This window comes from Salvelinus alpinus, chromosome 4, assembly GCF_045679555.1.
Source record: "Salvelinus alpinus chromosome 4, SLU_Salpinus.1, whole genome shotgun sequence".
NCBI classification, from domain to species: Eukaryota; Metazoa; Chordata; class Actinopteri; order Salmoniformes; family Salmonidae; genus Salvelinus; species Salvelinus alpinus.
In genome coordinates, this window is record NC_092089.1 from 66,848,081 (window position 1) to 66,871,401 (window position 23,321).

Consider the following 23,321-nt stretch of genomic DNA (forward strand, 5'->3'; position numbering starts at 1 on the left):
GAGGCGTCTGTTTCTCAAACTAGACACTAATGTACTTGTCCTCTTGTTCAGTTGTGCACCGAGGGTCCCACTCCTCTTTCTATTCTGGTTAGAGCCAGTTTGCGCTGTTCTGTGAAGGGAGTAGTACACAGCATTGTATGAGATCTTCAGTTTCTTGGCAATTTCTCGCATGGAATAGCCTTAATTTCTCAGAACAAGAATAGACTGACGAGTTTCAGAAGAGTTCTTTGTTTCTGGCCATTTTGAGCCTGTAATTGAACCCACAAATGCTGATGCTCCAGATACTAAACTAGTCTAAAGGCCAGTTTTATTGCTTCTTTAATCAGAACAACAGTTTTCAGTTGTGCTAACATAATTGCAAAAGGGTTAGCCTTTTAAAATGATAAACTTGGATTAGCTAACACAACGTGCCATTGGAACAACAGGAGTGATGGTTGCTGATAATGGGCCTCTGTACACCTATGTAGATATTCCATTAAAAATCAGCCATTTCCAGCTACAATAGTCATTTACAACATTAACAATGTCTACACTGTATTTCTGATCAATTTGATGTTATTTTAATGGACAAAAAAAGTGCTTTCTTTCAAAAACATGGACATTTGTAAGTGACCTCAAACTTTTGAATGGTAGTGTATACCTTATGTAATGCCTTATTGGAATGGTTTTATTGATAACGTCTGTTGGAAAAAAGTTTGGATGTTGCCACACACATACATACTTATTAACAAAATTAAGGAAGTTTCTTAAATTATTCATAAATATTATCCTACCAACCATTCAAATATATCAAATTGTACCTTTTGTAATGACCACCAAGAAACAGTGTTGCATCTTTTTGGGCATTGTATCCATGTAAGGAATCTGTGGCAAGACATCAGTAGATTTATATTTGAACACATTTATGAAGATTTTAAACTATTATGGAGAGATGTGCTGCTTGGATTCTTTACTTATGATAGAAATAAGTTGAAACAATTTTATGTATATATAATTTCATTATTCTTTTGGCCAAATGTCATATTCACCAATGTAAATTTACAAACAAAACACCACATTTTATTACCTTGCAAAATTAAACTATATTTTAAGGCAATTAAATACTCCAACAAAAAAGCTGATAGAATTATCAATGTGTGTTTAAGGTCCTTGTGTAATGTGATATTGTACCCCCTAGCCCAAATGTCCTTGTATATTCTTTATATATACTTGTGTTCCAATGTACTTTTTGTATTGATTTGATAATAAAAAATAAATACAATTCTATATATTTTTTTAATTAATTTAAAGAAAATGTCTGATTTGCCTAATTTCTACAATAGGAACAAGTCAAATCGCATACCCACACAAGAACCGTCTGGAAGAAACTGGCTTTAATTTAATTTCAGCCCTAGAGTTTAACACAGTGATAATGCAAAGAGACAGACAGTACGATGTGAACCATCATACAGAGAATGCGGCAGAACATTGGCAAAACAATGATCTTCATTCAGATGGTTCTCTGCTCAGATCAAACAGAATGTGAATTTTTAAGTCATTTAAGTCATTTGAATGACACATGAGTTTACAAGTTTCCCTTTCCATAATTATTAACCGTGTTCAAATATGACATAAGAAAGAGGTGTTGAGTACCATAAAGGGTTGTTCATGTTACCATCTGTCGTAGGATGTCCCTTGGGGATATCCGTACCTAGGTATGACATGCGAGGGTTAGGTTAGAAAACATGCTGGAGCTAGAACCTCGTTGTCGTGCGACCTTATTTTAGATAATACTACACCATCATAGCAAAATCATGTCTATGTGGACTCTCTTCAAGACCACAACAGATGAGTTAAAACAATTGGTGTGTGCCTTATCTTTACTGACTTTGAGATCACGGTCATGTGGGAAAGTCAATAGCACCCATTTCCTGAGTTATTCAACCATTTTCAAATAATGCTTTGAACGATAAACAGGGAGGCTGTGAATGTATTACTGTTAATATATTATTTAAACAACATATTATCTAAGGGTACATTACTGGAAGTTGGGACACATGGGGTGTGTTCGTAAGTGCGCTCTGGGCTTTCATAAATTCAGAGCGTTGTTAGATTGCCCTTTCGTGAATTCAGAGCTTTTTGCTCTCGGGGTGTTCAGAGCGCACACTGGAGGAGTAGGGTTGATCCGAGCGTTCTGACCTCACAATGGCAGTCAAGCACCCGAGCTAACTGGCTAAAGTTGGCTAGCTTGCTAGCTACATCCAGACACAAATGAGAGAACAAACACCTCACTGACTATTTTATTCGCCCTAGCAGAGCTGGTTAGACTATTTCCGTGTTATCTAGGGCATTGGTGACTAACTGTGCTGCTGGCAACAATTATTTATATATTTTTTGCAGACACCAGTCATATTCAACGGGTGTTGCGTGTTCGTAAATTCCTGAAATCAGAGTAGACAGCCAGAGTGAATTTACAGACCCACCCCATGATCAGTGCAAAGAAGGAACAAGAGAATCTGATTTTGATGACACAGCATGCATGCTGAAATAGGCACATAAACACTCCATACCATAGTGCAAAGGCCTAAATGCATTCTTGTACATTGAACACATTTTACAAAACACCAAGCGTACAAAAAAAGACAGCAATCATTCTGAAATGTGTGCAGTGTAATAGGTGCAGAGCAAGATAATATAACCATTTGGCAATCATAATTCATTGATCGTTTAAATGATCACAGAGCGGACGAGGCGTGGATTATGGAAGAGAAGGAGAAAGGATTCAGCTTGTAGCCAGTTCCACTGTAGAATTTATTCTGGAACTCCACCCTAGGAGAGAGACAACATTTTCAAAAATCAACAGACAATATTGCATTACATTTTTTTCATGAATAATATATTTTATCTTATTCTCCATTCACACACTCCTCTCCCCTTCGTCTAATTCCTTCCCACCATCTCTCACTCATTCTCACCCCCCACCTCTACCCTTCCCTGCCTGCGTCCCCCTTCTCTCACCAGTGCAGACGCAGGGCATGCAGGAAGGCAGACAGGCCCTCCATGACCAGCAGGACCGAGACTGTCAGCACCGCGAAGGCGAGGAAGAATAGAAACAGGATCACAGATCCCATGTTGCCTTGCCAGGTCAGGGCGTTATGCAGCACCATCACCCAGAGCACCTCCGAAAGCTCTGGAGGGACGGAGGGTGAAAGGGGACACACTGAGTAGGCGCTAGAATGAGTTAGCACTCTTGAAGAAATGAGTCAGTGTGCGATCAGTAAGTCACTGTAAATCAGTGGGGAAAGTGTGTGTGCGCGTGTGACTCACGTGCGTGTGCAAGGCTGAGGGCCCACAGTCGTAGGTAGGAGGCTGTGTTGGAGATGCAGCCTAGACAGTACTCTATGGTGTGGATGGCCTGGTGCATGAACGCATCAGCAGCGTCAAAATCCTAGAGACGCATTTTTTTAAAGACAGGGAAAAAGGGTAGAGAAGTTGGACGGAGTAATATGTTATTACTTGTGACACTAGCTTGGGCTATGAGTACATTGAAACAGAGCTAGCATGGGTAACACAGTGATGACTCGCTCCCCCTCTCCCTCTCACCACCTCCTCCTCTCTGTGACTCCCCACCTCTCCCTGATGAGCATTGATGGAATTGTTCTCAGCCAACAGAGGTTGTCTGTCTCCTGCCTGGAAGACACAATCACATCAGACCCACTCACAGAGATTATAATACATACTGTATATAAATACATATATTAATACATAATAAATTCAGCAAAAAAAGAAACGTCTTCTCACTGTCATCTGCGTTTATTTTCAGCAAACTTAACAAGATTCAACAACTGAGACATAAACTGTGACTAACAGAAATGGAATAATGTGTCCCTGAACAAAAGGGGGGTTAAAATCAAAAGTAACAGTCAGTAACAGTACCAGCTGTATTAAGTACTGCAGTGCATCTCCTCCTCATGGACTGCACCAGATTTGCCCATTCTTGCTATGAGATGTTACCCCACTCTTCCACCAAGGCACCTGCAAGTTCCCGGACATTTCTGGGGGAATGGCCCTAGCCCTCACCCTCTGATCCAACAGGTCCCTGACGTGCTCAATGGGATTGAGATCCGGGCTCTTCGCTGGCCATGGCAGAACACTGACATTCCTGTCTTGCAGGAAATCACGCACAGAACGAGCAGTATGGCTGGTGGCATTGTCATGCTGGAGGGTCATGTGAGGTTGAGCCTGCAGGAAGGGTACCACATGAGGAGGAGGATGTATACCCTGTAACACTCAGCGTTGAGATTGCCTGCAATGACAACAAGCTCAGTCTGATGATGCTTTGACACACCGCCCCAGACCATGACGGACCCTCCACCTCCAAATCAATCCCACTCCAGAGTACAGGCCTCGGTGTAACACTCATTCCTTTGATGATAAACGCGAATCCGACCATCACCCCTGGTGAGACAAAACCGCGACCTGTCAGTGAAGAGCACTTTATGCCAGTCCTGTCTGGTCCAGTGACGGTGGGGTTGTGCCCATAGGCGACGTTGTTGCCGGTGATGTCTGGTGAGGACCTGCCTTACAACAGGCCTACAAGCCCTCAGTCCAGCCTCTCTCAGCCTATTGCGGATAATGTGAGCACTGATGGAGGGATTGTGCATTCCTGGTGTAACTCGGGCAGTTCTTGTTGCCATCCTGTACCTGTCCCGCAGGTGTGATGTTCGGATGTACCGATCCTGTGCACGTGTTGTTACACGTGGTCTGCCACTGCGAGGACGATCAGCTGTCCGTCCTGTCTCCCTATAGCGCTGTCTTAGGCGTCTCACAGTACGGACATTGTAATTTATTGCACTGGCCACATCTGCAGTCCTCATGCCTCCTTGCAGCATGCCTAAGGCACGTTCATGCAGATGAGCAGGGACCCTGGGCATCTTTCTTTTGATGTTTTTCAGAGTCCGTAGAAAGGCCTCTTTAGTGTCCTAAGTTTTCATAATTGTGACCTTAATTGCCTACCATCTGTAAGCTGTTAGTGTCTTAACGACCGTTCCACTGGTGCATGTTCATTAATTGTTTATGGTTCACTGAACAAGCATGGGAAACAGTGTATAAGCTCTTTACAATGAAGATCTGTGAAGTTATTTGGATTTTTACTAATTATCTTTGAAAGACAGGGTCCTGAAAAAGGGCCGTTTCTTTTCTTTCTGAGTTTACATATATTACACATACAGATGTTATACACATAAGACTAAACAAAGTCATCCTAGATACTTACAGTCAAATCAATAGGCATAGCACACGTCCAGACGAGACACACACAACACAGTTGCTCACCATGTGCCGGTGCTTCCTCTTGTGTGTGATGTATTGATGGATGGGTTTCCCCAGCAGCAGGACTGGAACAGAACACAGTGCCAGTACCACCAGAACCTTCTGCACCACCACCTACAGTACAGAGAGAAGGAGTTAGAACGTCACACACACACACACACACACACACACACACACACACACACACACACACACACACACACACACACACACACACACACACACACACACACACACACACACACACACACACACACGCTGTACACAAACACATTCAAGCTAGCACACACAATGTTCTAAAATGTACCCACATATGTGAAGTGCAGGTTGTATTTTGGAGAGAGCATGCTGCCATACTATTGTTTACCTATAGATTATATTTTCAAGGACTCAGCTAACATTAAGCATACTTTAGACAAATAAGTACATTGGAGTGAGCGCGTTGTGTGCCCTTCCACAAACATACCAGTCCTGTACAGTGGCACCAGGTTTCCCCACAAAACACACACATTCAGACAGACACATTCAGACAGACACCTGTCCTCCGTAGAGGGGCGGGTTGTCCTTGTTCTCGGCGAATAGGAACATGTCTATGAAGTGGATGAGGATGCTGGGGGCGGAGTTAGAGTGGGTCGTGTCGAAGGCCAGCCACTTGAAGATGACCATGAAGACCAGGTAACCAAACAGACACAGCATGAAGAACAGCTCTGGGATCAGTACCAGGAACACACTGCTCAACTGGTTAAAGTGTCTGGAGGGACGGGGGAGAGAGGGATGGGTAGAGTGGGAGAGGGATAAATAGAGAGAGACAAAGAGAGAAGTGGGTGGGTAGAGGGAGAGGGATTAGTAGAGAGAGATGGGTAGAGAGGGAATCGTAGGTTTATGAGTAAGGAATGCATAGGTAGAAGGATGGGTTTGAGTAGAGAGAGAGGGGTAGGGATAGCAAGAGGGATGGTGAGAAATGTATTAGATTACAGTGATACTCCTTTGCAGTTCCATTCACACCAGGATTGGGGTCAATTCAGGAAGTACACTCAAATTCTAATTCTCTACAATGCTTTTCAAAGAAAAAAAATAGAAATTGGAATATGGTTTACTTTCTGAATTGAAATGGAATTGACCCAACCCGTACAGGCGCACACACACACACACACACACACACACACACACACACACACACACACACACACACACACACACACACACACACACACACACACACACACACACACACACACACACACACACACACACACACGTTCCCTCACATGTAGTTAAAGAAGGCCAGACAGACTCCGAAGGTCATGTGGATGACCCCGATAATGACAGACATCTTCATCTTGTAGGAGTTGAGGAACGTCAGGTGGTTGTTGGACATACCCCAGACCTGAGAGGGACAGACAGACGGCACAGTTACTCATAAGAACAGTCATGGAAACAATCATTACTGAGAGATGAGGAAGAGATAGATGGAGGAGTGAGAGAAAGATGGAGGCAGTGTGAGGTGCATTTCCATACCGGGTCGATGCCAAAGGGATAGGGTCCAGTAAAAACCCCAGTGATGTTAGGGTCCAGGGACAGGAAGTTGTTCTCTTTAACAGTTGTTGGACTAAGAGAAAAAGAGAGCGAGAGAGAGAGAGACACAAAACTCATATTGTAAACATAACATACAGGACAATCAGAAAAGTGATTGTGGCGCTGTTATGCATGTGTGAGTGACGGGCATGGGCACACGCATGTGTGTGTGTGTGTGTCCTTACTCCCACTCTCCGTTCTCAAACATGGGTCCTACATGCCAGCCGGAGCTGAAGGGGCTGAGTCCTCTGCTAAAACACTCGTTGTAGATGGCCCCAGTGTAGACAGAGAACAGTCCCATCAACAGGATCAGATAACGTCCTCCAAACATCATCCGCCAAATCTAAACCACACACACAGAGACATTATATTAGGACTGTTCCTCTGAATCAGTATATTTGTCAGTCTCACAATTTAAAGGGTGTGTATGAAAAGGTGTGACTGTGTGTGTGTGTGACCTCATTAGTGTTGTTCCTGAGTTTGGGGTCCTTCTCCTCCAGAACCATCCAGAGGGCAGCCAGGGACATCAGCAGACCGTGACCCACGTCCCCAAACATCACGGCAAACAGGAAGGGGAACGTGATGATGGTGTACACCGCTACAGAGACAGAGGGGAGGAGGGAATGAGAGAGAGGGGGAAAAGAGAAAGGGGGAGGGAGATATGGGGAAAGGAGAGCGAGGGTAATGGAGAGAGGTTAGCCAGAGAAAGTAGGAGAGGAGAAAACAGAGAGAGGAGCGAACGAGAGAACGCGGGGCATAATAGTTCTGATCGTTGACATATACCAGAGGAGCTGGTTCTTCCCTGGGTTGTTGGCTGGTTAGAGGTTGGAAGTGACCGCTAAATGAGTTGATGTATTGATTAGGCTGATACCTGGGTTGACCTCGCGGTAACTGGCCACTCCGTAGGCGTCTACAATGTTCTGGAAGCCTGCAGTGAAGGAGTTGGTGGGAAACAGGGTAGGAGGAGGCGTGGAGCAGGGGAGGCGGTTGTAGAACGAGTCCACCCCGCTGCCACTCTTCTTCTGATAGGGGTAGAGACAGAGAGAAGATGAGGGGGCTTAAAGTCATACACGTTTAGGGTACTGTGTAAAATGACATCCATGCCTACACTTAAACAGCGTGACAACAACATACAACTAACTCGCTCTTGTTGCGTTACTCAACAGCACACAATCTCTGTCCCTCCTCTATTCTCCCTTCTTCTGTGTCTCCCACCTCCCGTCCCTGTTTCCTTCCCCTCGCTCACCCCTCCTTCCCTCAGGGCGCTCTGTAGCTCGGGCAGCTTGCTGACGGGACACCAGGCTTCAGCGATCAGACACTTGTTGGTGACGGAGGGGCTACAGAGGTTCAGTACGGCCTGGACTGCCTTAGACTTCTGGACCCGCACCTTCCACTGGGGCAACACCGCTACTGCACGCACCAACATCTGCTGGAGGAACTGCTCTGTCTGAAAGAGGACCTGAGGAGGGGAGGGCAGAGGGGTGAAGGACGAAAGGGGGAGGTGTGGATTAGAGATGGCGTCCGGGGGAGCTTTACAGACAGTAAACGTTCGCTCTGTTTGCTGCACCCAAGGATGTCAAGTGAAGTTTAGTGATAGAGCAACAAAGTTGAAGGTGAATGCATTTTATACAGCGCTAGTGTCTGACTTACTGATTTGATGTCTTCAATTCTGCCCTGCAGTCCCTGGAGAATCTCCTCTCTCTCCGTGGGGCTGTCAGGATATGCAAACACCTGCGTGTGGAAGCTGGAAATGCAAGTTATCAAGGAGGTGCAAGAAAGACAAGGGTCATTAAACAAGCATGTACATGGACCACCGCAATGTGGTAAATGACACCACAAGAAGTGGACAGGTTTTACTCACCAATCACAGATCTTCTTGACCTTCTGTCCGATCTGATCTCCCCAGTAGGATATGAGGAACACTGTCCACTGCACCATCTCCCCCTGCAATCCCATCACATATTAGAAATGTTGATGCATTGACCATCTTGTTTGCCACTCTTACTTTAGTATTTGTTTCAAGATATATAACTTCCAAAATACAGAAATACAGCCGGTATTATGCATTTAGCATATGATGCAACTTGATCAATTATGGACTAATGAAACAAATACCAAAAGATAGGGTGGAGTTTTACTTTAAGTATACATTTTCTCTTCATTTCTTTCCTCCTCCTCTCCTTCTCTCCTCACCGTGTCAGGATGCTCCAGCTGCTCCTCCATCTCTCTGAAGTCCACGACGATGTAACCGCGGCATGCTCGCCATAGCAACCGCTCAAATGATGGGACTTTCCAGGGGTGGACCACACCAGCCACAAAACTGCAGAAGAGAGAAGGATGAGAGACGAGCAAAAAAATAGGTAAGTTGGCAAAAGAGGATGTTGACCAAGTTGAAGATCAATCATTGTCCAGAGCCAATGTAAAAAAATTAAATAAGGTGGAAGGACACTGGCAATCACTTTAACCAATGATGTTTACCGGAGGTGGACATCCTGTCGGTTAGGCTCCAATATGCCTACTGTTTCACGTACTGGAGGTGGAGCCTGTAAAAGGAAACAATAAAAAGGGTTCGGGAGACTTTAACACATCCAAACAGTAGTTTATGTTCTCTGAAGGAGTGTGTCTGGTTGTGTGAGAGAGAGCGAGAGAGCGAGAGAAATTAAATAATAAAATATACAGACAACAAATTCCAATTGGCTATACTTAAAATCTTTAACATCATCCTTAGCTCTTGCATCTTCCTGGGGCGGCAGGTAGCCTAGTGGTTAGAGCATTGGACTAGTAACCGAAAGGATCTATCGTTCTGCCTCTGAACAAGACCCACTGTTCCTAGGCCGTCATTGAAAATAAGAATTTGTTCTTAACTGACTTGCCTAGTTAAATAAAGGTAAAATAAATCAAATTCCCCCAATATTTGGAACCAAGGACTGATCGCCTCAATCCACAAAAGTGGAGACAAATTTGACCCCAATAACTACCGTGGGATATGTGTCAACAGCATCCTTGGGGAAATCCTCTGCATTATCATTAACAGCAGACACATACATTTCCTCAGTGAAAACAATGTACTGAGCAAATGTCAAATGGACTTTTTACCAAATTCCTGTACGACAGACCACATATTCACCGTGCACACTCTAATTGACAAACAAACAAAACAAAGTCTTCTCATGCTTTGTTAATTTAAAAAAAGCCTTTGACTAAATTTGGCATGAGGGTCTGCTATACAAATGAATGGAAAGTGGTGTTGGGGTTGAAACATACTACAGTCGTGGCCAAAAGTTTTGAGAATGACACAAATATTAATTTTCAAAGTCTGCTGCCTCAGTTTGTATGATGGCAATTTGCATATACTCCAGAATGTTATGAAGAGTGATCAGATGAATTGCAATTAATTGTAAAGTCCCTCTTTGCCATGCAAATGAACTGAATCCCCCAAAAACATTTCCACTGCATTTCAGCCCTGACACAAAAGGACCAGCTGACATCATGTCAGTGATTCTCTCTGTTATGCTGATGAATGAGGACCCAAAAGCGACGTAATAGTAACATAGTCTTTATTCCAGTATTAAACAAATAATGATTCTCCTGGATATAATCAATGGTAATCCAAAACAGGAAACTGAAATCCTCTCGTCAATAGAGAGGAACGCCTGGAGACGCGACCACAGACTGCAGGTCGCTTCGGGAAGGCACTGGCCGTAGCTGACATAGACACCTGCTCACACGCAGCATCTGAAGAAGGCAAAGAACACGACAGGGCGAAACAAGGACACAGGAACAGCAAACATCAAACAAGAATCCGACAAGGACAGGAGCGGAAAACAGAGGAAGAAATAGGGACTCTAATCAGAGGGCAAAACAGGGGACAGGTGTGAAAGAGTAAATGAGGTCGTAGGGAGAATGAGAAACAGCTGGGAGCAGGAACGGAACGATAGAGAGAGAGAAAGAGAAAGAACCTAATAAGACCAGCAGAGGGAAGCACAGGGACAAGACATGATCAAAGACAAAACATGACAGTACCCCCCCACTCACCGAGCGCCTCCTGGCGCACTCGAGGAGGAACCCTGGCGGCAACGAAGGAAATCATCAATCAACGAACGGTCCAGCACGTCCCGAGATGGAACCCAACTCCTCTCCTCAGGACCGTAACCCTCCCAATCCACTAAGTACTGGTGACCACGTCCCCGAGAACGCATGTCCATGATCTTCCGTACCTTGTAAATAGGAGCGCCCTCGACAAGGACGGGGGGGGGGGAGGGAAGACGAACGGGGGCGCGAAGAAAAGGCTTGACACAGGAGACATGGAAGACAGGGTGGACGCGACGAAGATGTTGCGGAAGAAGCAGTCGCACAGCGACAGGATTGACGACCTGAGAGACACGGAACGGACCAATGAACCGCGGAGTCAACTTGCGAGAAGCTGTCGTAAGGGGAAGGTTACGAGTGGAAAGCCACACTCTCTGACCGCGACAATACCTAGGACTCTTAATCCTACGTTTATTGGCGGCTCTCACAGTCTGCGCCCTGTAACGGCAAAGTGCAGACCTGACCCTCCTCCAGGTGCGCTCACAACGTTGGACAAAAGCCTGAGCGGAGGGAACGCTGGACTCGGCGAGCTGGGACGAAAACAGAGGAGGCTGGTAGCCAAGACTACTCTGAAACGGGGACAGCCCGGTAGCAGACGAAGGAAGCGAGTTGTGAGCGTACTCAGCCCAGGGGAGCTGTTCTGCCCAAGACGCAGGGTTTCGAAACGAAAGGCTGCGTAAAATGCGACCAATCGACTGATTGGCCCTTTCTGCTTGACCGTTAGACTGGGGATGAAACCCGGAAGAGAGACTGACGGAAGCACCAATCAAACGACAGAACTCCCTCCAAAACTGTGACGTGAATTGCGGACCTCTGTCTGAAACGGCGTCTAACGGGAGGCCATGAATTCTGAACACATTCTCAATGATGATTTGTGCCGTCTCCTTAGCGGAAGGAAGCTTAGCGAGGGGAATGAAATGTGCCGCCTTAGAGAACCTATCGATAACCGTAAGAATCACAGTCTTCCCCGCAGACGAAGGCAGACCGGTAATAAAGTCTAAGGCGATGTGAGACCATGGTCGAGAAGGAATGGGAAGCGGTCTGAGACGACCGGCAGGAGGAGAGTTACCTGACTTAGTCTGCGCGCAGTCCGAACAAGCAGCCACGAAACGACGCGTGTCCCGCTCCTGAGTAGGCCACCAAAACCGCTGGCGAATAGAAGCAAGCGTACCCCGAACGCCGGGGTGGCCAGCTAACTTGGCAGAGTGAGCCCACTGAAGAACAGCCAGACGAGTAGAGACAGGAACGAACAGAAGGTTACTAGGACAAGCGCGCGGCGACGCAGTGTGAGTGAGTGCTTGCTTTACCTGTCTCTCAATTCCCCAGACAGTCAACCCGACAACTCGCCCTTCAGGGAGAATCCCCTCGGGGTCGGTAGAAGCCACAGAAGAACTAAAGAGACGGGATAAGGCATCAGGCTTGGTGTTCTTATTTCCCGGACGATAGGAAATCACGAACTCGAAACGAGCGAAAAACAACGCCCAACGAGCTTGACGTGCATTAAGTCGTTTGGCCGAACGGATGTACTCAAGGTTCTTATGGTCAGTCCAAACGACAAAAGGGACGGTCGCCCCCTCCAACCACTGTCGCCATTCGCCTATGGCTAAGCGGATGGCGAGCAGTTCGCGGTTACCCACATCATAGTTGCGTTCCGATGGCGACAGGCGATGAGAAAAGTAAGCGCAAGGATGGACCTTATCGTCAGACTGGAAGCGCTGAGACAGAATGGCTCCCACGCCCACCTCTGAAGCGTCAACCTCGACAATGAATTGTTTAGTGACGTCAGGAGTAACAAGGATAGGGGCGGATGTAAAACGCTTCTTGAGGAGATCAAAAGCTCCCTGGGCGGAACCGGACCACTTAAAGCAAGTCTTGACAGAAGTCAGAGCTGTGAGAGGGGCAGCCACTTGACCGAAATTACGAATGAAACGCCGATAGAAATTAGCGAAACCGAGAAAGCGCTGCAACTCGACACGTGACTTAGGGACGGGCCAATCGCTGACAGCCTGGACCTTAGCGGGATCCATCTGAATGCCTTCAGCGGAAATAACAGAACCGAGAAAAGTGACAGAGGAGACATGAAAGGCGCACTTCTCAGCCTTCACGTAGAGACAATTCTCTAAAAGGCGCTGGAGTACACGTCGAACGTGCTGAACATGAATCTCGAGTGACGGTGAAAAAATCAGGATATCGTCAAGGTAAACGAAAACAAAAATGTTCAGCATGTCTCTCAGTACATCATTAACTAATGCCTGAAAGACAGCTGGAGCATTAGCGAGACCGAACGGCAGAACCCGGTATTCAAAATGCCCTAACGGAGTGTTAAACGCCGTTTTCCACTCGTCCCCCTCTCTGATGCGTACGAGATGGTAAGCGTTACGAAGGTCCAACTTAGTAAAGCACCTGGCTCCCTGCAAAATCTCGAAGGCTGACGACATAAGGGGAAGCGGATAACGATTCTTAACCGTTATGTCATTCAGCCCTCGATAATCCACGCAGGGGCGCAGAGTACCGTCCTTCTTCTTAACAAAGAAAAATCCCGCTCCGGCGGGAGAGGAAGAAGGCACCACGGTACCGGCGTCGAGAGAAACAGACAGATAATCCTCGAGAGCCTTACGTTCGGGAGCCGACAGAGAGTATAGTCTACCCCGAGGGGGAGTGGTCCCCGGAAGGAGATCAATACAACAATCATACGACCGGTGAGGAGGAAGGGAGCTGGCTCTGGACCGACTGAAGACCGTGCGCAGATCATGATATTCCTCCGGCACTCCTGTCAAATCACCAGGTTCCTCCTGAGTAGAGGGGACAGAAGACACAGGAGGGATAGCAGACATTAAACACTTCACATGACAAGAAACGTTCCAAGATAGGATAGAATTACTAGACCAATTAATAGAAGGATTATGACATACTAGCCAGGGATGACCCAAAACAACAGGTGTAAAAGGTGAACGAAAAATCAAAAAGGAAATGGTCTCACTGTGGTTACCAGATACTGTGAGGGTTAAAGGTAGTGTCTCACATCTGATACTGGGGAGAAGACTACCATCTAAGGCGAACATGGGCGTGGGCTTCCCTAACTGTCTGAGAGGAATGTCATGTTTCCGAGCCCATGCTTCGTCCATAAAACAACCCTCAGCCCCTGAGTCTATCAAGGCACTGCAGGAAGCAGCCGAACCGGTCCAGCGTAGATGGACCGACAAGGTAGTACAGGATCTTGATGGAGAGACCTGAGTAGTAGCGCTCACCAGTAGCCCTCCGCTTACTGATGAGCTCTGGCTTTTACTGGACATGACATGACAAAATGTCCAGCAGAACCGCAATAGAGGCAAAGGCGGTTGGTGATTCTCCGTTCCCTCTCCTTAGTCGAGATGCGAATACCTCCCAGCTGCATGGGCTCAGTCTCTGAGCCGGTGGGAGGAGATGGTTGAGATGCGGAGAGGGGAAGCACCGTTAACGCGAGCTCTCTTCCACGAGCTCGATGACGAAGATCTATCCGTCGTTCTATGCGGATGGCGAGTGCAATCAAAGAGTCCACGCTGGAAGGAACCTCCCGGGAGAGAATCTCATCCTTAACCTCAGCGTGAAGTCCCTCCAGAAAACGAGCGAGCAACGCCGGCTCGTTCCAGTCACTGGAGGCAGCAAGAGTGCGAAACTCTATAGAGTAATCCGTTATGGATCGATCACCTTGACATAGGGAAGCCAGGGCCCTGGAAGCCTCCTTCCCAAAAACTGAACGATCAAAAACCCGTATCATCTCCTCTTTAAAGTTCTGATAATCGTTAGAACACTCAGCCCTTGCCTCCCAGATAGCTGTGCCCCACTCCCGAGCCCGACCAGTAAGGAGTGATATGACGTAAGCGATCCGAGCTCTCTCTCTTGAGTACGTGTTGGGCTGGAGAGAGAACACAATATCACACTGGGTGAGAAAGGAGCGACACTCAGTGGGCTGCCCAGAGTAACATGGTGGGTTATTAACCCTAGGTTCCGGAGACTCGGAAGACCAGGAAGTAGCTGGTGGCACGAGACGAAGACTCTGAAACTGTCCAGAGAGATCGGAGACCTGAGCGGCCAGGGTCTCAACGGCATGACGAGCAGCAAACAATTCCTGCTCGTGTCTGCCGAGCATTGCTCCCTGGAACTCGACGGCAGTGTTGAGAGAATCCATAGTCGCTGGGTCCATCTTGGTCGGATTCTTCTGTTATGCTGATGAATGAGGACCCAAAAGCGACGTAATAGTAACAGAGTCTTTATTCCAGTATTAAACAAATAATGATTCTCCTGGATATAATCAATGGTAATCCAAAACAGGAAACTGAAATCCTCTCGTCAATAGAGAGGAACGCCTGGAGACGCGACCACAGACTGCAGGTCGCTTCGGGAAGGCACTGGCCGTAGCTGACATAGACACCTGCTCACACGCAGCATCTGAAGAAGGCAAAGAACACGACAGGGCGAAACAAGGACACAGGAACAGCAAACATCAAACAAGAATCCGACAAGGACAGGAGCGGAAAACAGAGGAAGAAATAGGGACTCTAATCAGAGGGCAAAACAGGGGACAGGTGTGAAAGAGTAAATGAGGTCGTAGGGAGAATGAGAAACAGCTGGGAGCAGGAACGGAACGATAGAGAGAGAGAAAGAGAAAGAACCTAATAAGACCAGCAGAGGGAAGCACAGGGACAAGACATGATCAAAGACAAAACATGACACTCTCGTTAACACAGGTGTGAGTGTTGACGAGGACAAGGCTGGAGATCACTCTGTCATGCTGATTGAGTTCGAATAACAGACTGGAAGCTTCAAAAGGAGGGTGGTGCTTGGAATCATTGTTCTTCCTCTGTCAATCATGGTTACTGTGCCGTCATCATTGCTTTGCACAAAAAAAGGCTTCACAGGCAAGGATATTGCTGCCAGTAAGATTGCACCTAAATCAACCATTTATCGGATCATCAAGAACTTCAAGGAGAGCAGTTCAATTGTTGTGAAGAAGACTTCGGGGCACCCAAGAAAGTCCAGCAAGCGCCAACACCGTCTCCTAAAGTTGATTCAACTGCGGGATCGGGGCACCACCAGTACAGAGCTTGCTCAGGAATGTCAGCAGGCAGGTGTGAGTGCATCTGCACGCACAGTGAGGCAAAGACTTTTGGAGGATGGCCTGGTGTCAAGAAGGGCAGCAAAGAAGCCACTTCTCTCCAGGAAAAAAATCAGGGACAGACTGATATTCTGCAAAAGGTACAGGTGAGGACTGCTGAGGACTGGGGTAAATTCCGATTGTTTGGGGCATCCGGAAAAAAGCTTATCCGGAGAAGACAAGGTGAGCGCTACCATCAGTCCTGTATCATGCCAACAGTAAAGCATCCTGAGACCATTCATGTGTGGGGTTGCTTCTCAGCCAAGGGAGTGGGCTCACTCACAATTTTGCTTAAGAACACAGCCATGAATAAAGAATGGTACCAACACATCCTCCGAGAGCAACTTCTGCCAACCATCCAGGAACAGTTTGGTGACGAACAATGCCTTTTCCAGTATGATGGAGCACCTTGCCATAAGGCTAAGTGGCTCGGGGAACAAAACATCGATATTTTGGGTCCATGGCCAGGAAATTCCCCAGACCTTAATCCCACTGAGAACTTGTGGTCAATCCTCAAGAGGCAGGTGGAAAAGCAAAAATCCACAAATTCTGACAAAACACCAAGCATTGATTATGCAAGAATGGGCTGCCATCAGTCAGGATGTGGCCCAGAAGTTAATTGACAGCATGCCAGGGAGGATTGCAGAGGTCTTGAAAAAGAAGGGTCAACACTGCAAATATTGACTCTTTGCATCAACTTCATGTAATTGTCAATAAAAGCCTTTGACACTTATGAAATGCTTGTAATTATACTTCAGTATTCCATAGTAACATCTGACAAAAATATCTAAAGACACTGAGGCAGCAGACTTTCTGAAAATGAATATTTGTGTCATTCTCAAAACTTTTGACCACAACTGTACATTATAAAATCCATGTACACAAACAAGTACGCGGTTAAAATTGCCAAAAGACACACACATTTCTTTCCAAAGGGCTGTGGGGTGAGACAGGGATGCAGCTTAAGCCCCACCCTCTTCAACATATATATCAACGAATTGGCGAGGGCACTAGAACAGTCTGCAGCACCCGGCCTCACCCTACTATAATCTGAAGTCAAATGTCTACTGTTTGCTGATGATCTGGTGCTTCTGTCCCCAACCAAGGAGGGCCTACAGCAGTACCTAGATCTTCTGCACAGATTCTGTCAGACCTGGGCCCTGAGAGTAAATCTCAGTATAACAAAAATAATGATGTTCTAAAAAAGGTCTAGTTGCACGGACCACAAATACAAATTCCATCTTGACACCGTTGCCCTAGAGCACACAAAAAACGATACATACCTCGGCCTAAACATCAGCGCCACAGGTAACTTCCACAAAGCTGTGAACGAGCTGAGGCAAGGCCAGAAGGGCCTTCTATGCCATCAAAAGGAACATAAAATTCGACATACCAATTAGGATCTGGCTTAAAATATTTGAATCAGTTATAGAACTCATTGCCCTTTGTGGTTGTGAGGTCTGGGGTACGCTCACCAACCAAGAATTCACAAAATGGGACAAACACCAAATTGAGACTGCATGCAGAATTCCACAAAAATATCCTCTGTGTATAACGTAAAACACCAAATAATGCATGCAGAGCAGAATTAGGCTGATACCCGCTAATTATCAAAATCCAGAAAAGAGATGTTAAATTCTACAACCACCTAAAAGGAAGCGATTCCCAAACCTTTCATAACAAAGCCATCACCTTCAGAGCGATGAACCTGTAGAAGAGTCCCCTAAGCAAGCTGGTCCTGGGCCTCTGTTCACAAACACAAACAGACCCTACAGAGCCCCAGGACAGCAACACAATTAGAGCCAACCAAATCATGAGAAAACAAAAAGATAATTACTTGACACATTGGAAAGAATTAACAAAAAAACAGAGCAAACTAGAATGCTATTTGTCTCTAAACAGAGAGTACACAGTGGCAGAATACCTGACCACTTTGACTGACCCAAACTTAAGGAAAACTTTGACTATGTACAGACTCAGTGAGCATAGCCTTGCTATTGAGAAAGGCCGCCGTGGGCAGACCTGGCTCTCAAGAGAAGACAGGCTATGTGCACACTGCCCACAAAATGAGGTGGAAACTGAGCTGCACTTCCTAACCTCCTGCCAAATGTATGACCATATTAGAGACACATATTTCCCTCAGATTACACAGATCCACAAAGAATTCGAAAACAAACCCAATTTTGATAAACTCCCATATCTACTGGGTGAAATACCACAGTGTGCCATCACAGCAGCACATTTTGTGACCTGTTGCCACAAGAAAAGGGCAACCAGTGAAGAACAAACACCATTGTAAATACAACCCATATTTATGTTTATTTATTTTCCCTTTTGTACTTTAACTATTTGCACATCGTTACAATACTGTATTTGGACATAATATGACATTTGAAATGTCTTTATTATTTTGGAACTTCTGTGAGTGTAATATTTACTGTTAATTTGCATTGTTTATTTCACTTTTGTTTATTTATCTACTTCACTTGCTTTGGCAATGTTAACATATGTTTCCCATGCCAATAAAGCCCTTAAATTGAAATTGAATTGAGAGAGGGTGGTGATGGGAGGTGTAGTTTTGACCTGTGAGGCGGTGAGGGAGTGGGTCTGGGTGAGAACTCCTTTGTACTGGCTGAGCTGGATCAGCTGGGCTCTGAGACCGTCTCTGTTCCTGGACACCTCTTTGAGCTCCCTGGCCAGCCTCTCACTCTCCTCCTCAATGGTGAGCAACTCTCTGGGCTGGGGGGCCGAGGGGGTCGGGCAGGGGGTCGGGCCATGGAAGGGGGGCAACAGGGACCTATTGAGCTCCTGCTCCAGGAACGCTGAGTGGAGAGAAGGATGAAAAGACAGAGAGATGGAGGGAGAGAAAGACCGAAGGAGAGAGAGAAAGAGAAATGCATAGGAGAAAACTGTCAAACATAATTTTCCTGTATTAGGATTTGGGTTTTAATGAGCGGTTTAGGAGACGATAGTGTGAGAGATCTAGATACTCACTGAAGGTTTTCTCCAGTTCCTGACATCGTCTCACCTCCCCCACAAACTTCCTCTGGAAGGAGTTGACATTGGGGTTCAACTGATTCACCACGGAGGGAATTAGCAAAAGAGACAGTTAGTTACTCACAAGTTATTCACACTAGGCTTTATTTAGTTGACACGTCGTTAATGTCAAACTTAGTTATTCACAGCAAGACGGGTTGAGATATTAGTTGCAGCTATTAGTTCTAAGCCAGTGAATCTTTAGTCACGCGACGATATGAGACAAACGAGATCAGGGGAGAACAGAACTCACGTCTCTGAACTCGACCAGGCCCAGTTCTCCCAGTTCACTGACACAGTTATAGGCCGAACCAGACTGGAGGAAGAGCTGCACCAGGCATACCTCCTCACTACGGAACATAGAACCCATCACCACCTAGAGATAGGCCTAGAGGGAGAGGGGAAGGGGGAGAGAAGAGAGCAAGAGAGAGAGGGAAGTTGGGTAAGGTCGAGAAAGAGACACAGTTGGAAAGCAGATTGGATAGAAGGAGTAAATAAGAGATAAGGAGAAGAGATATATTGTGGTAATTGTATTAAAGTGCACGGCAAGAGGCTAAACTCTTGAGGTAGGACACCACCAGAGCAATAGGCCTACACCCATGTCTTCAAAAACAGCTGTCAGAAGGCAGTTGCAGAAAAGGGAAGGATGTATTCAGGCCCCTCTGCCTAACTGAAAAAGTCACATGAATTGCAAAACAGTGGAATTTCCACTCAAGCTGCGCTTCCCAACTAATGAAATGCTGACAGCAAGTCAATACATCTAGCCTTGGGTCTCAATACACGACCACCCTTCATGTGGGTCACTAAAATAGGTCCATAGTGAGGAATTTCAAGGACTTTTCGGGAGACTGGAGAGAGACTGAACGAATAGACTACACAATGAGTGATAGGTTCGGTTTCGCTTTACCAGAAAAAGATGCACCACCCACAAATGCCGCGAATTCGTCCAGCATCAATCATTCCAGACGAATTTAATGTAACAATTTCACGGGAAGAGTTGCTGTCATCATGAGACATTGTTGGCAACATTGTATGCAAAAGTTGGCAAATGTCCCCCCCTCTCTCGTCAGTCAAAACCAAAAAAAACGGATCCTGTTTGGCCACTATGTTTCCATATAGTGCATTATTAGGCTATAAATCTGTTATTATTAGGCAACTTGTATTTTTCCAATGTCAGCATCTCAAATAGCATACAACAGAAGGTTCAAGTTATCCACATACCTGTAACTGAAATTAGACAACTTGTTGACCGACCACCATACACGAATCTATCCTTTGAGAACAAAGCACGTTGCAAATGTATAAACTTTACCTGTTCTCTTCAATCTGTCCCGCTCGATCGAATGTGATGGCTGCTTGTGAGAGTTAGCTCGAGATGACAGAAAATAACAACAAACAGTGGCAAACAAATCTCTTTTGACGGTAAAGTCAGTTTCTTAACATTCTTACTGTCACCGGTACACCAGTATTCTGCCAGCAGCACAAATGATGACGTCACTTTCGTAGCCTTCAAAAACCCCCCTGCATTTCAAAACATTGCAATGTGGATAATTAATTCAAAGGCTTGATTAAAATTCTATGACCACTTCTATTGTGACAATAAGAAAATGCACTGGGTAATTTACGAAAACAGATACAAATTATGGGTGTTTTTTATTTTTATTAATACCAATAATACCAAAATACAATGTTGAAGCTGGTATGTTGAGAATATTGGGCTGTAGAGAGAAAATGTTTCTACCTGTCTCAGCTAAAGTGGGGTGAAAATACTCAGTAGGGTCTCTACTACCAAATAGGGTTAGTTTTGGAGTGGGACTGTGTCATACCAAGGAGCACTTAATTCCCGGCCCCCTCCATAGCCCCTATTCTGTCACGCCCTGACCTTAGAGATCCTTTTTATGTCTCTATTTGGGTTGGTCAGGGTGTGATTTGGGGTGGGTATTCTATGTTCTTTAGTTCTATTATTTGTATTTCTATGTGTTGGCCGGGTAGGGTTCTCAATTAGGGACAGCTGTCTATCGTTGTCTCTGATTGAGAACCATACTTAGGTATCCCTTTTTCCCACCTGTCTTTGTGGGAGGTTAACTTTGTTTGTGGCACTATAGCCCTTTAGCTTCACGGTCGTTTTTTGTTTTTGTCGGCGTCATTCTTAAATAAAGGAATATGTACGCTTACCACGCTGCACCTTGGTCCAGTTCTTTCGACGGCCGTGACACATTCACTGTAATAGACTGTACATGGGATACATATTGGCTTATAGAGAGAAAGCCCCCATACAAAGATAACCTTATTTGGTCAGTAGAGACCCTAATGAGTATTTCCCACCCCCCTTTAGCTGAGACAGGTGGAAAAGTTCTCTCTACAAGCCAATAAGTATCCCATGTACAGTCTATTACAGAATACTGCATTGGGCGCTATAAAGGGGGTGGAGAACGAAGTGCTGCTGGGTATATATGACAAGGTCCCCTCCAAATCTACACAGTTTGGTTAGTAGAGACCCTACTGAGAATTTCCCACCCCACTCTAGCTGAAACAAGTAGAAAGGTTCTCTCTACAAAACAATAAGTATAACTGTGTATTGGGTTGCAGAAGTGGGTGGAGTAAGGATTTTTCCCCCCACCTTTATTTCACCAGTGGCGAACAAGTTCTCATTTACAACTGCGACCTGGCCAAGATAAAGCAAAGCAGTGCGACACCAACAACACAGAGCTACATGGGATAAACAAACGTAGAATCAATAACACAATAGAAAAATCTATATACAGTGTGTGCAAATGTAGTACAATTAGGGAGGTAAGGCAATAAATAGGGAATAGTGGTGAAATAATTACAATTTAGCAATTAAACACTGGAGTGATAGATGTGCAGAAGATGGATGAGCAAGTACAGTCGTGGCCAAAAGTTTTGAGAATGACACAAATATCAACTTCCACAAAGTTTGCTGCCTCAGTGTCTTTAGATATTTTTGTCAGATGTTACTATGGAATACTGAAGTATAATTACAAGCATTTCATAAGTATCAAAGGCTTTTATTGACAATTACATGAAGTTGATGCAAAGAGTCAATATTTGCAGTGTTGACCCTTCTTTTTCAAGACCTCTGCAATCCGCCCTGGCATGCTGTCAATTAACTTCTGGGCCACATCCTGACTGATGGCAGCCCATTCTTGCATAATCAATGCTTGGAGTTTGTCAGAATTTGTTGGTTTTTGTTTGTCCACCCGCCTCTTGAGGATTGACCACAAGTTCTCAATGGGATTAAGGTCTGGGGAATTTCCTGGCCATGGACCCAAAATATGGGTGTTTTGTTCCCCGAGCCACTTAGTTATCACTTTTGCCTTATGACAAGGTGCTCCATCATGCTGGAAAAGGCATTGTTCGTCACCAAACTGTTCCTGGATGGTTGGCAGAAGTTGCTCTCGGAGGATGTGTTGGTACCATTCTTTATTCATGGCTGTGTTCTTAGGCAAAATTGTGAGTGATCCCACTCCCTTGGCTGAGAAGCAACCCCACACATGAATGGTCTCAGGATGCTTTACTGTTGGCATGACACAGGACTGATGGTAGCGCTCACCTTGTCTTCTCCGGACAAGCTTTTTTCCGGATGCCCCAAACAATCGGAAAGGGGATTCATCAGAGAAAATGACTTTACCCCAGTCCTCAGCAGTCCAATCCCTGTACCTTTTTGCAGAATATCATTCTGTCCCTGGTGTTTTTCCTGGAGAGAAGTATCTTCTTTGCTGCCCTTCTTGACACCAGGCCATCCTCCAAAAGTCTTCGCCTCACTGTGCGTGCAGACGCACTCACACCTGCCGGCTGCCATTCCTGAGCAGGCTCTATACTGGTGGTGCCCCGATTCTGCAGCTGAATCAACTTTAGGAGACGGTCCTGGCGCTTGCTGGTCTTTCTTGGGCGCCCTGAAGCCTTCTTCACAACAATTGAACCGCTCTCCTTGAAGTTCTTGATGATCCGATAAACGGTTGATTTAGGTGCAATCTTACTGGCAGCAATATCCTTGCCTGTGAAGTCCTTTTTGGGCAAAGCAATGGTGACGGCACGTGTTTCCTTCCAGGTAACCATGGTTGACAGAGGAAGAACAATGATTCCTCGCACCACCCTCCTTTTAAAGCTTCCAGTCTGTTATTCGAACTCAATCAGCATGACAGAGGGATCTCCA

General features: G+C 45.8%; 1 protein-coding gene across 2 annotated transcripts; it reads right to left on the minus strand.

The window, feature by feature from the left end:
* Nucleotides 1-1,356: 1,356 nt before the first annotated feature.
* Nucleotides 1,357-20,635, minus strand: LOC139574197 (V-type proton ATPase 116 kDa subunit a 3-like). Of its 2 annotated transcripts, none has more exons than XM_071398546.1 (20): nt 20,457-20,635; nt 19,398-19,532; nt 19,103-19,181; nt 18,692-18,930; nt 9,364-9,428; nt 9,079-9,205; nt 8,747-8,829; nt 8,536-8,629; nt 8,132-8,344; nt 7,757-7,907; nt 7,344-7,483; nt 7,071-7,228; nt 6,829-6,919; nt 6,579-6,697; nt 5,848-6,061; nt 5,314-5,424; nt 3,610-3,669; nt 3,307-3,427; nt 2,998-3,169; nt 1,357-2,808 (listed from the first exon to the last, which is right to left on the minus strand). In XM_071398546.1, exons 2-20 carry the CDS (start codon nt 19,512-19,514, stop codon nt 2,715-2,717), a joined length of 2,448 nt encoding a protein of 815 aa, XP_071254647.1. In that variant the 5' UTR covers nt 19,515-19,532; nt 20,457-20,635; the 3' UTR covers nt 1,357-2,714. The 2 variants fall into 2 exon arrangements, with proteins under 2 accessions (XP_071254647.1, XP_071254646.1); XM_071398545.1 differs by having other exon boundaries at nt 3,583-3,669.
* Nucleotides 20,636-23,321: the final 2,686 nt, after the last annotated feature.